This window comes from Aquarana catesbeiana, linkage group LG05, assembly GCF_042186555.1.
Source record: "Aquarana catesbeiana isolate 2022-GZ linkage group LG05, ASM4218655v1, whole genome shotgun sequence".
NCBI lineage: Eukaryota > Metazoa > Chordata > Amphibia > Anura > Ranidae > Aquarana > Aquarana catesbeiana.
In genome coordinates, this window is record NC_133328.1 from 114,813,157 (window position 1) to 114,826,528 (window position 13,372).

A 13,372-nucleotide genomic window follows, 5' to 3' on the forward strand; every position below is an offset into this window, starting at 1 on the left:
AGAACTGCGATATTGCAGCGGACAGTCGGACACTGACACTTTTTGGGGACACTGGCTGGGAAGGGGTTAAACATCAGGTGCGATTAAAGGGTAAGCTGTGTGCCTGACCAGTGTTTTAGTGTACTGTAGGAGGTACTTTTACTAGGGGAAGGCATGGATCATATCCCTACTTTGCAGGAAGGCAGGATCCATGCTTTACCTACAGACAGAACAGTGATCTGCCTTGTTTACCAAATGATAGGCGGTCGCCAGCAGACATCAAGTCCACGGTACCCGCAGATCAGCTCCCACTGTGTATAATCACAGCGGGAATGGGTCAGCGGCAGCACACGTGCACGCCCCAGACCCGGAAGTGTCGGATCGTGTACTAGATACATGATCTGGCATAGCATTGCCACCATATAAGTTATACAGGTGGCAAATGGTTAAGGAGATTTATCCCCTCTATTTGTCCTGTTTACTGTTATCCTTGAAAGTGAAAGTAAAAGAAAACTCCAAATTCTGGGTTGTCCCCAGAAAAGTAATACAAAAGAAATCTTTGAAATCATGGACATCAGTTCTAAGGGACCCCACGGAATTCTGTTGATTTCCAGGGATTTCCTCTCACTTCCCGTCTGGCTATGAGATAGGAAGTGAAGAGAAATCTCCGCAATGGGACACAGATGGCAGAAAAAAAAAAAAAAACAAACAAAAAAAAAAAAACACACCACCTGGGTGATAACACCCCCTTGCTCTATTCAAAATGAAAACAAAAAAAATAAATAAATAAATAAATAAATTTTTGCCTAGTTCTGCTTAAAGGAAAAAAAAAAAAGTTTTGCCTAGTTCTGCTTTAATCTTCCAGCAACTGCCCAGCTTTATTGGGACTAAAAGGTGCATGCACAATACAAGGTCATGCTTGGTTGATCCTACCATATACAGTCAGATCATGGAACATTCATAGTCTGTAAGCCCTTCCAAACTAAGCAGATTCGAGGACAAAGCAATCCTCCACTACTGTTGCCACTAGATTTTCTGCAGATCTTCTCTCATTCTCCCACCAATGGCTATATTGAGTAGGGATGGGCAAACGGTTTGGCCCGAGCATAAGTTTGGGCCGAACTTTGGTTGTTCGGATGTTCTGCGAATACCGAACAATATGCTGTGTTTGGAGCAAGTCCAAAACACCGTTAAAGTCTATGGACACAAACATGAAAAATAGAAAAAGTGCTTATTTTAAAGGCTTATATGCAAGTTATTGTCATAAAAAGTGTTTGGGGACCCAGGTCCTGCCCCAGGGGACATGGAGCAATGCAAAAAATTTGTTTAAAAACGGCCGTTTTTTCGGGAGCAGTGATTTTTTAATGCTTAAAGTGAATCAATAAAAATGAAATATTCCTTTAAATATTGTGCCTGGGAGGGGTCTATAGTATGCCTGTAAAGTGGCACATTTTTCCCATGTTTAGAACAGTACCACAGCAAAATTACATCTCTAAAAGGAAAAATTGTCATTTAAAACCGGCTGTAATGAATTGTCAGGTCTCGGAAATAGATAAAACTCAATAAAAAAAAAAAAAAAGAGCATGGGATCCCCCCCAGTCCATTACCAGGCCCTTTGGGTCTGGTATGAATATTAAGGGGCACCCTGAACCAAAATTAAAAAAAAAAAAATTGCGTGGGGGTCCCCCTAAAATCCATACCAGGCCCTTCAGGTCTGATATGAAAATTAATGGGAACCCTGCGCCAAATTAAAAAAAAAAAAAAAAAAAAAAATGGCGTAGGGGTCCACCTCAAAATCCATACCAGACCCTTATCCGAGCACGCAACCTAGCAGGCCGCAGGAAAAGGGGGGGGACAAGAGAGCACCCCCCCTCCTGAACTGTACCAGGCCACATGCCTTCAACATGGGGAGGGTGCTTTGGGGTAGCCCCCTAAAGCACCTTGTCCCCATGTTGATGGGAACAAGGGCCTCACCCCCACAACCCTTGCCCGGTGGTTGTGGGGGTCTGCCGGCGGGGGGGCTTATCGCAATCTGGAAGCCCCCTTTAACAAGGGGACCCCCAGATCCCCCCGATCGTGTGAAATGGTAATGGGGTACAAATGTACCCTTACCATTTCACAAAAAAAGTGTCAAAATGTTAAAACAAGACACAGCTTGGGGACAAGTCCTTTATTAAAAAATAAAAAGGAACCATAGATGCTAAAGAAATACATAGCTCCACCAGAAATATATACGTGAACATATTTACAATGCTTCCCCCTACTGGATGGAGAGCAGTATAAAACACTAATACATAACCACCACAAACTCTTTCCACTGTACACACTGTACAGCTACTCACTCTATCTTCCATGGTCCTATCTGCTTGTCCAACTTGGACAGTGTGCAATTTTGACCGTCACATCCTGACATCCATCATACAGACCAATGTTATGGTACAGAATCATCCCCAACCATCATACAGATCAACATCATCAAAAAAAAAAAAAATAAGTAGTCACACAAACTGTGTATAATCTGATACTGTCATATTAATTACTCTATGAATGGCTATAATCTGCTCTCCCGCTGACTGTCAAAGAAACTAATGTCACCATGCAAAATCTCATGACACTAATTAGGTGACTTTATATAATCTGTCACACTCATTACTATATCACTGTATATCATTAGTCACAAACCATTATACCAAGCAATGGCTCTGTAAAAAAAAACAATTAAAAAAAAAAAAAATATATCCACCAAACAGATGTTCTTATCCTCCTTTTGGTACAGTAAATACACCATCTAAAAGGGCACTGGATGTTCCTTTGAAATGTTTGCTTTTTAAAGTCCATTGAAAACGTTAAAAAGGATCCACCCAATCAGATTACTTTTTCAACCCATTTAGGACTATAATATACTTTTAATGGTATTATAAGGACACTGAGCACTCCTTGAGACATCCAATGGATAAATGGATTTGGACACGATCTGGATGATATGAATTCACTGGATGAATGCTTCTTAAAAGGAGAAGTACAGCCAAAGCTTGTTTGGCTGTACTTCTCCTATGGATAACAGGAGTGCAGTTTGTTCTGCACTCCTATGACCTGTTTTCAGCAAAGAGCTGGCAGAAATCCGCTGTCTGCTGACCTCACAGAAGTCGGTCCAGATTCTGCATCATCACAACCACGGAGTTGGGATCCGCCAGCTCATTGGACAGACACCCGGCTCAGCCTGAGCCACCCCCCCCCCCCCCCCCCCCTCCACAGCCTAGTGCTCCAGTGAGCATGGGGGGCAGAGCAGAGTGCTGTGACTGACAGTCTGCAGTGTTATGCTCACGGAGCTCTGAGCGATCGGCTGTGTTTGATCGCTCGGTTACCAGTGTTAGAGGGAGACCGATGCTGCATCCACCTAGGTAAGTATGATTCAAGAAAAAAAAAAAAAACACCCCACATACTTTTCTTTTAATCTTCTGACTTCCATATCTCTGTGGGCATTAAACATAATAAAGGATGCTCTATTTGACACATCCTTTTATCTGAGCCTCTGTACATTTCAAAGTGTAGCCACCTTCTAAGATACCAAATAACCTCAATATTACAAATTTTAAAAAAATAAATTTGATAAAATTTTACCAATGTCCAAACTGTTATAATAACCAATGTAAAAAAAAAAAAAAAAAGATCATCATCAGCATAAATTCAACATCGGGAAAGTTCTGCACAGATGCCCTGCCAAAGACAAATCCCTGGTGCCTGTATCTGCAGAATACTCATTTAGCATGAGGAGCCAACACATGATCACAGCTGAGTCCATCTGCGCTCCATTTACAGCACAATGGCTAAAACATATGTGTACAGTGCTGTACATGGCTTACTGCAATTGACCATGTTGCCATCCCAAAAATTTAACAGATTTTTACTTTTCTCTGCCACAATTTACAGTTTTGAAAAATGACGAATTCAGTAATGTTCAAGATTTATCTATTTAATAATCTGTGAACGTGGAAGTTTTCACTGTCAGAATATGTGAGCAAGCCCCATGAGCTGACATGTTTAATAGCTGCACATTCTAAGGAGGTTTTTCATTAGTTAGGGCCTGAAAACTTTAGGAAATGAGCAGTAAAATTCATTAACTGAACCAGCAGCCATTTATGGGGGGGAATGGCCTTGCGCTGATAGTGTGGCATGCACATGGTGTTAGCAGCGGTTTAAGATCACATACGTGTTTTCTACATTTCAGTAAGAATTTATAACAGAACCCAAATGACTAAATTTAAAAGCACCTAAACAAATTTAACTGTTAACTCTACAAAAAAAATATTTTGTAGGTTAAAAATGAGCCATACCAAGTCTTTTTATTATTTGTCAGTTTGATGTTGGAAGAAATGTTCTGTCCCTACGATTTGCATGTTCAGGTGTGACTAAGCCTCTTTAGTACAACGTTGGTTCTGTGTTATAAGCACCTGTTTCCTGGTCTAACACCCGTGTATTTAAAATAAGTTCATCACCAAATATATACCATGGGAAGAGGATCAGTGGTTAGTAACCACATGCAAATACAAAGCACTTTATCAGAATAGGAAAATCCCCTTCAATAGACAGAAAATATGGGAAAGACATTAGCCCACTTTTTATTTCCCTTTAAAAAAAATAAATATATAGATATTGCTCTTTCAAAATGATGGCCAGACGGTGGCTCTCCCGTTCAGACTGGACATCATATGACTTCCTTGAGAACAAGCCGAGGCGCTAAACTGAATCGCATATGAAGGCCGATATAGTTAGGTTAAAGAAAAAAAACAAAAAGAGGTCAACATTTTAGCATTTTAGATTTCACTGGCCTGCTAATTTTGAGGGTGCTGAACTGGAACCTCAGCTGTCATAGATAACGCTTATTGCAAGCTTTCTTGAGCTGCACAGGAAAACAAAACTGCTGTGAGCTATCCTAGCATCAGATGTAAAAACAGAGAGCCGCTGTATACAAAATGCATGCTGCTCACAGAGTAATTTCCATGGAAAGCAATACAAACTTACCTTGATGACATTTGACACAGGGATCGGAGGGAAAGCGATGGCATGAAGTGTAAGGCAGCATTATAACAAAGTAGAAGAAATGCCAGAACTTCAAATCTACCAAAAAAAAAAAAGAGAAAACAGTGAACATATTCTTAAAAGTTAAAGACCTTAAATGAGAAGAAACGGAACGATTTACAATAGTTGTGGTACCCCTTTAACTTAGATTATCTCGAGCCCGCATATCTACAGGATCTGTTGACAAATGGCTTAAAATATATTTCCACTTTTGCACCCAAATTTGGATAGACCCACTTCATATTTGTTACTTGTTTCCATTCACATAGCATCATTAAAACATCTTTTCAGTTGCATAAACATTCTACCTAGCTTTTGCCTTCTATGCAAGGCAGCCCATAGATGACTCGCTTGATTCCCCTACCACAGTCAGTGTGGGAATCCTTCCCGGCTGGGAAGCCTTGCCTGCCAGGAGGACACAATTATTACTGCTAGCGGCTATAGCCGCCGGCAGTAATCACTTGTGAAAAATCCTACAGGCTGATTGTACCCAAGTCGATCCATTGATCAACTTGGGTACAATCAGCCTGCCCATACATGGATCGAATATCATCTGGTCCTTGCTGAACTGGCTGAATTTCAATCTATGTATGGATAGCTTAATGTCAAAATGAATCCTTTGTAAGCTCCTTGAGGGTAGGGACTGATGTGAATGTACAATGTATATGTAAAACGCTGTGTAAATTAACAGCACTATACAAGTACCTTAAATAATAATAATCCTTGTCTGTATCATGCTGGCAGATCTTAATTATCAGCTGTAGACTAAACCTGCACACTGTATGTCCTAACACAAAGGGTTAAAGATCAAGAGTTGGATGTCATCACATGCCTGATGAAGGGGTCCTGTGAGCCCCTGAAATGTTACACTTGCTCTTGTAATGTGATCTTTCTGCAATAAAAACCTGTGGATGAAATTTGAGGATCCTTGGTGTGCTGGCGAACATGTGCATTTATCTGTGATATTCCACTAACCAGCTGGTAGTTGCTGCAGCACCCACTATCGGTGAGCCTTGTTCCCAGGAATTAGTGTGAGGGGAATAAAGACAAGATGGGATGGTCTATTGTCTGTTAATGCACCGTCCCTGCATCTGTCCCCTAATTGCCCAAGTTATTCTGAACAATTTCAAGCTGCCTATAGAAATCCATGTATAAATCTGCATCAAAAGAAACTAGAAAAAGGTAAGAAATTTATTTGTAGATATTCTGTGTAAAAGGGGACACAAACATAGTGGGTTCTCCAATTTGAAAGTGGAAATACATTTTAGTAGAAGTTGACTGTCTATTTCCTCTGCAATACCAGCAGCCATGAAATGAAACCAGTACACACGTGTGTGGAACATAGAATGTTGCCTGCTGTCTGCGGTTATGGTGTATATGCTATTTTTTTGCATTGCTTGGCTTGTCTGAAAAGGCACCCCAAAAAACAAACACTTCTTTCTATTATACAGTGCATCCTTAAAGTATTCACAGTGCTTCACTTTTCCCACATTTTGTTATGTTACAGCCTTATTCCAAAATGGATTAAATTAATTTTCCTCAAAATTCTACAAACAATACTCCATAAAAGACAACGTGAAAGAAGTTTGTTAGAAATCTAGGCAAAATTATAAAAAAAAACCCAAAAACAAAAATCGTACACAACTATTGACAGCCTATGCTCAATACTTTGTTGAAGCACCTTTGGCACCAATTACAGCCTCAAGTCTTTTTGAGTATGACGCTACAAGCTTGGCACACCTATTTTTTGGTAGTTTCTCCCATTCTTCTTTGCGGGACCTCTCAAGCTCCATCAGGTTGGATGAGGAGCATCAGTGTACAGCCATTTTCAGATCTCTCCAAGGACATTCACAGATCTGTCCCGTAGCCACTCCTTTGTTACCTTGGCTGTGTGCTTAGGGTCGTTGTCCTATTGGAAGATGAACCTTTGCCCCAGTCTGAGGTCCAGAGCACTCTGGGGCAGGTTTTCATCAAGAATGTCTCTCTACATTGCTGCATTCATCTTTCCCTCAATCCTGACTTGTCGCCAGTTCCTGCCGCTGAAATACATCCCCCACAGCATGGTGCTGCCACCACCATGCTTCACTGTAGGGGTGGTATTCGCCAGGTGATGAGTGGTACCCGGTTTCCTCCAGACAAGACATTTTCATTCAGGCCAAGGAGTTCAATCTTTGTTTCATCAGACCAGAGAATTTTGTTTCTCATGGTCCGAGTGTCCTTCAGGTGCCCTTTGAGAAACTCCAGGCAGGCTGTCATCTGCCTTTTACTGAGGAGTGGCTTCCGTCTGGCCACTCTACCATACAGGTCTGACTGGTGGAGTGCTGCAGAGTTGGTTCTTCTGGAACAGGTTCTCCTCTCTCCACAAACACTGGAGCTCTGTCAGGGTGACCATCGGGTTCTTGGTCACCTCCCTGTCTAAGGCCCTTTCTCCCCCGATCGCTCAGTTTGGCCAGGCGGCCCACTCTAGGAAGAGTCCTGGTGGTTCCAAACCTCTTCAATTTATGGATGATGGAGACCATTGTGCTCATGGCTGCTCAATGCTGCAGACATTTTTTTGTACCCTTCCCCAGATCTGTGCCTTGATACAATCCTGTATCAGAGGTCTACAGACAATTCCTTAAACTTCATGGCTTGGTTTGTGCTCTGACATGCACTGTTAGCTGTGGAACCTTATATAGACAGGCGTGTGCCTTTTCAAATCATGTCCACTCAACTGCATTTACCACAGGTGCACTCCAATCAAGTTGTAGAAACATCTCAAGGATAAATCAGAGGAAACAGGAGGCACCTGAGCTCAATTTTGAGTGTCTTGGCAAAGGGCGTGAATATTTATGTAAATGTGATTATTTTTTTAATAAATTTGCAAAGATTTTAAACAAACTTCTTTCACGTTATCATTATGGGTGATTGTTTGTAGCATTTTGAGAAAAATAATGTATTTACTCAATTGTGGAATAAGGCTGTAACATAATAAAATGTGAAAAAAGTGAAGCGCTGTGAATACTTTCCAGATGCACTGTAACAAATCAAGGTTGCACATAAAGAACAGTAACGGTGAGGTTACCTATACTTCCAATCCAGTGCTAGCTTTTGTTTTCTAGTGTCTGCTTTTGTCATTATGCAACTTGACTAACAATGGCATACATTACAAATATACAGGCTAACTTCACCTTTTCCAGAAATTAGCCTATGCAGTAAATATTAAACTGCAGTTTTTTTTAATGGATATTTTAATGTCACACTTGTAGGCCATATAGGGCCCCTTGGAAGCCTGGCTGAGAAACTAACACTTAGTAATCCCTATGTCCTGCCTTATTGCTATGACATGAAAACCATTGAACGTCTATACAAAAAGTGAAAACCAAAAAAGGTCTCTGATGAGCAAGCACATCTCATAAAGCTCATTAACATTATGAATCTCATCTATAATAAGATGACCAAATTATCCATGAGATGTTGTAAATCCCTGCAGCCAATTACCGACTTTTTTCTTTTTAGGTCAAATCTTAGTCAAGATGGGAAGAAAAACTGTAGAAAAGTGTGTGGGATTGAATGAAAGACACAAACACAGAAGCAGGAGACCGTTTACAGGTGTTTGCGCTGACCAGGCTTCTTTACAGATGATCCTTTAGAAGACTGCAACACCTTTCAGTCATCACAAATTTCATCAGCGCTTCTCTCTCACAGAGGCATTACCGGTGGTGAAGGCATACAACTACAAGTATCAATAATATGTCTAAATGGGCCTGTAAGGAAACCGGCCATGTCCTGTACTGTGAAGATGGGCATGTAGACCCGTTACTCTATTTCTGTTTGCCTCCATCCATGCTGTGTGTCCCTCTCCATTCCTCCCAGACCCATAACAACTCCCCTGTGTTCCAGCATGACTCAGCTGTAAAGCAAACCGCATCAAGCCCTAAACATAAGCTCCAACTGGCAGTCCTCCATATAATACATGCCAAAAAAGCCATGGCACATAGCCAGCTTGTTTATTTTTCTTTAAAGTGGTTGTAAACCTCAGACATGAAATATAAATGTCTCAATTTAGAGCACCAAGTGTCATTTCTGCCTGCCGCTTCTTCCCTGCTATCAGCATGCATCACTTTTGACCTATTTTCCTGACACCAAGAGAAAAATGGTGATGGGAGGGAGCACCAGCTGATTGACAGCCTCAACTCTGTTCCTGCGTGCGTCCCTTCCCTCAAATCAGCTCTCAGAGCTCTGCGGAGTAAGGCCCCTTTCATACGAGGCGGATCTGCTCAGCGGATTCCGCTAGCTCAGTGGGAGATCGATCCTTCGTTCCCCGCTGAGCTGGCAGATGACAGGTCCGTCTCTGCTCACTGTGCAGTGATGAACCTGTCAGAGCCACGCTGATCTCTATAGGAAGATTGGATGATACGTTTTCAACCGATCCGACCTGCTAGACGGATGGCGAACCTATCGCCATCTGTCTGTTTTCAGCAGATCTTGTCGGATCGGATGGCAGGCGGGTGTCAGCGGACACATCGCCGCTCTCTGCTTATATCCGCCTGCCCAAACAAGTCAATGGCTGAAAAACGGACAGGCGGATCCGAGCGGGTCTATCGCGTGAAAGAGGCCTAAAATTTCACCTCTCCGCTCCTAATTTTTGGAACGTTCAGTTTCATAATTCAGCACTTTGAACAGATGTAGAAGACAGATGGCTGCAGACAGACAGGTACAACTTCTGTAGGAGGATTTGTTTAATCTCTGAGGCCAGTTACTTAATTGGATATAGAGATAGATCTATAGATATAGAGATAGATCTATAGAGATAGATCTATAGAGATAGATCTATAGAGATAGATCTATAGAGATAGATCTATAGAGATAGATCTATAGAGATAGATCTATAGAGATAGATCTATAGAGATAGATCTATAGAGATAGATCTATAGAGATAGATAGATAGAGATAGAGATAGAGATAGAGATAGATAGAGATAGAGATAGAGATATATAGATAGAGATAGAGATATATAGATAGAGATAGAGATATATAGATAGAGATAGAGATATATAGATAGAGATAGAGATAGATAGAGAGAGAGATAGAGATAGATAGATAGATAGATAGATAGAGAGATAGATAGAGATATAGAGATATAGAGATAGAGAGATAGAGAGCTAGAGAGAGATAGAGATAGAGATAGAGATAGATAGAGAGAGAGATAGAGAGATAGATAGAGAGATAGAGATAGAGAGAGAGATAGAGAGATAGATAGAGAGATAGAGATAGAGAGAGAGAGATAGAGAGAGATAGAGAGAGATAGAGAGAGATAGAGAGAGAGAGATAGAGATAGAGAGAGAGAGATAGAGAGAGATAGAGAGAGATAGAGAGAGAGAGATAGAGATAGATAGAGATAGATAGAGAGATAGAGAGAGAGAGATAGAGATAGATAGAGATAGATAGATAGATAGAGATAGATAGATAGAGATAGATAGATAGATAGATAGATAGAGATAGATAGAGATAGATAGATAGATAGATAGAGATAGATAGAGATAGATAGATAGAGATAGATAGAGAGAGATAGAGATAGAGAGAGAGATAGAGAGATAGATAGAGAGATAGAGATAGAGAGAGAGAGATAGAGAGAGATAGAGAGAGATAGAGAGAGATAGAGAGAGAGAGATAGAGATAGAGAGAGAGAGATAGAGAGAGATAGAGAGAGATAGAGAGAGAGAGATAGAGATAGATAGAGATAGATAGATAGATAGAGATAGATAGATAGAGATAGATAGATAGATAGATAGATAGAGATAGATAGAGATAGATAGATAGATAGATAGAGATAGATAGAGATAGATAGATAGAGATAGATAGAGATAGATATAGATAGAGATATATAGATAGAGATAGATAGATAGATAGATAGATAGATAGATAGATAGATAGATAGATAGATAGATAGATAGATAGATAGATAGATAGATAGATAGATAGATAGATAGATAGATAGATAGATAGAGATAGATAGATAGATAGATAGATATACACATATACATACACACACAACCACTTTCAACCAAGAATCTGGCAGCCCATTAATTGTAACTGCACAATTCACCAATAGCTTAACCCAAAACTTGGGAAATAATTGGAGGCCTAAAAGAGGGTCTGAATCCAAAAGCGCCACAAGAATACACTTCTTTAACCGCTTCAGCCCTGGAATATTTTACCCCCTTCCTGACCAGGAGCACTTTTTAAAATTTGGCACTGTGTCGCTTTAACTGACAATTGCGTGGCCATTCGCCGCTGTACCCAAACAAAATTTGCGTCCTTTTTCCCCACAAATAGAGCTTTCTTTTAGTGGTATTTGATCACCTCTGCGGTTTTTATTTTTTGTGCTATAAAAAACAAAAACACAAAAACTAAATGCAATAAGCGTATGTTGATTGGTTTGCGCAAAAGTTATAGCATCTACAAACTATGGGAACGATTTATGCCATTTTTAAAGTTTATTTAGTTATTTTTACTAGTACTGGTGGTGATCTGCGATTTTAGCGGTACTGCGACACTGTGATGGACAGATCGGACATTTGACACTTTTTTGGGACCATTGACAATTATACAGCAATCAGTGCTATAAATATGCACTGATTACTGTGTAAATGTCACTGGCAGGGAAGGGGTTAACACTAGGGGGCGATCAAGGGGTTAACTGTGTGTTCCCTCAGTGTGTTCTAACTGTGTGGGGATGGGAGTGACTAGGAGAGGAGACATATTGTTTTTTCCTACTTAGGAACAAACGATATGTTTCCTTTTCCCTGACAGCACAGGGCCCGCCGGCCACACACATCAGGACCCCCGCCATGCAGCACGTGCCCTCTCGTGGACGAAAAAGTGGAAGGACGTAGCCGTACAGGGTTTCGCCCAGGGGAGCCATTCTGCCACAGTATATCTGCGTGAGCCAGTCGGGAACTGGGTAAATCAACTAAATACATTCCAGGGGCATCAAAACAAAAAAGGTGTTCAAACTTCTACAGTTCAAAATCTTTATAAGTAAAGAGTGGGACTCCTGCTCTCTGTGTGCAAGCAGTGTTCTCTCTGGAGACGTGCGACATGTCCCTGCTGCAACAGACATACAGTTGTACTCATAAGTTTATATACCCTGGCAGAATGTATGATTTCTTGGCCATTTTTCAGAGACCATGAATGATAACACAAACTTTTTTCACTCATTGTTAGTGTTTGGCTGAAGCCATTTATTATCAATCAACTGTGTTTACTCTTTTTAAATCATAATGGCAACAGAAACTACCCAAATGACCCTGATCAAAAGTTTACATACCCCAGTTCTTAATACCGTGTATTGCCTCCTTCAATGGCAGCTTGAAGTCTTTTGTGGTATTTGTGGACGAGGCTCTTTATCTTCTCAGATGGTAAAGCTGCCCATTCCTCTTGGCAAAAAGCCTCCAGTTCCTGTAAATTCTTGGGCTGTCTTACATGAACTGAACGTTTGAGTTCTCCCCAGAGTGGCTCAATGATATTGAGGTCAGGAGACTGAGATGGCCACTCCAGAACCTTCATTTTATTCTGCTGCAGCCAATAACAGGTCGACTTGGCCTTGTGTTTTGGATCATTGTCATGTTGGAATGTCCAAGTACGTCCCATGCACAGCTTCCTAGCTGATGAATGCAAATGTTCCTCCAGTATTTTTTTGATTATATACTGCATTAATCTTGCAAACAACTTTCCGGTGCCTTTGTAGCTCACACATCCCCAAAACATCAGCGATCCACCTCCACACCTTTCATCATAGGCCTTGTTGACTCCTGTCCAAATGTAGCGTTTATGGTTTTGGCCAAAAAGCTCAATTTTGGTCTCATCACTCCAAATGACTTTGTGCCAGAAGGTTCGAGACTTGTCTCTGTGCTGTTTAGCCTATTGTAAATGGGATACTTTGTGGCATTTGCGTAGTAATGGCTTTCTTCTGGCGACTCGACCATGCCGCCCTTCTTCAAGTACCGCTTTATTGTGCATCTTGAAAAAGCCACACCACATGTTTTCAGAGAGTCCTGTATTTCACCTGAAGTTATTTGTGGGGTTTTTTTTTGCATCCCAAACAATTTTACTGGCAGTTGTGGTTGAAATTTTAGTTGGTCTACCTGACCGTGGTTTGGTATCAACAGAAACCCTCATTTTCCAATTTTTATTAGAGTTTGAACACTGCTGATTGCCATTCTCAATTCATTGGATATCTTTTTATATCCCTTTCCTGTTTTATACAGTTCAACTACCTTTTCCCGCAGATCCTTTGAAAATTCTTTTGCTTTCCCCATGACTTAGAATC

At 40.9% G+C, this 13,372-nt stretch overlaps 1 protein-coding gene across 5 annotated transcripts in view; it reads right to left on the reverse strand.

The window, feature by feature from the left end:
- Positions 1–13,372, reverse strand: part of HYCC1 (hyccin PI4KA lipid kinase complex subunit 1) — a 162,778-nt gene that overhangs the window by 49,673 nt on the left and 99,733 nt on the right. For all 5 annotated transcript variants that reach the window (XM_073630088.1, XM_073630084.1, XM_073630087.1 and 2 more), the window contains one exon: positions 5,002–5,097. In XM_073630088.1, coding sequence (XP_073486189.1) covers positions 5,002–5,097 — 96 coding nt within the window. The remainder of the gene's footprint in view (positions 1–5,001; positions 5,098–13,372) is intronic.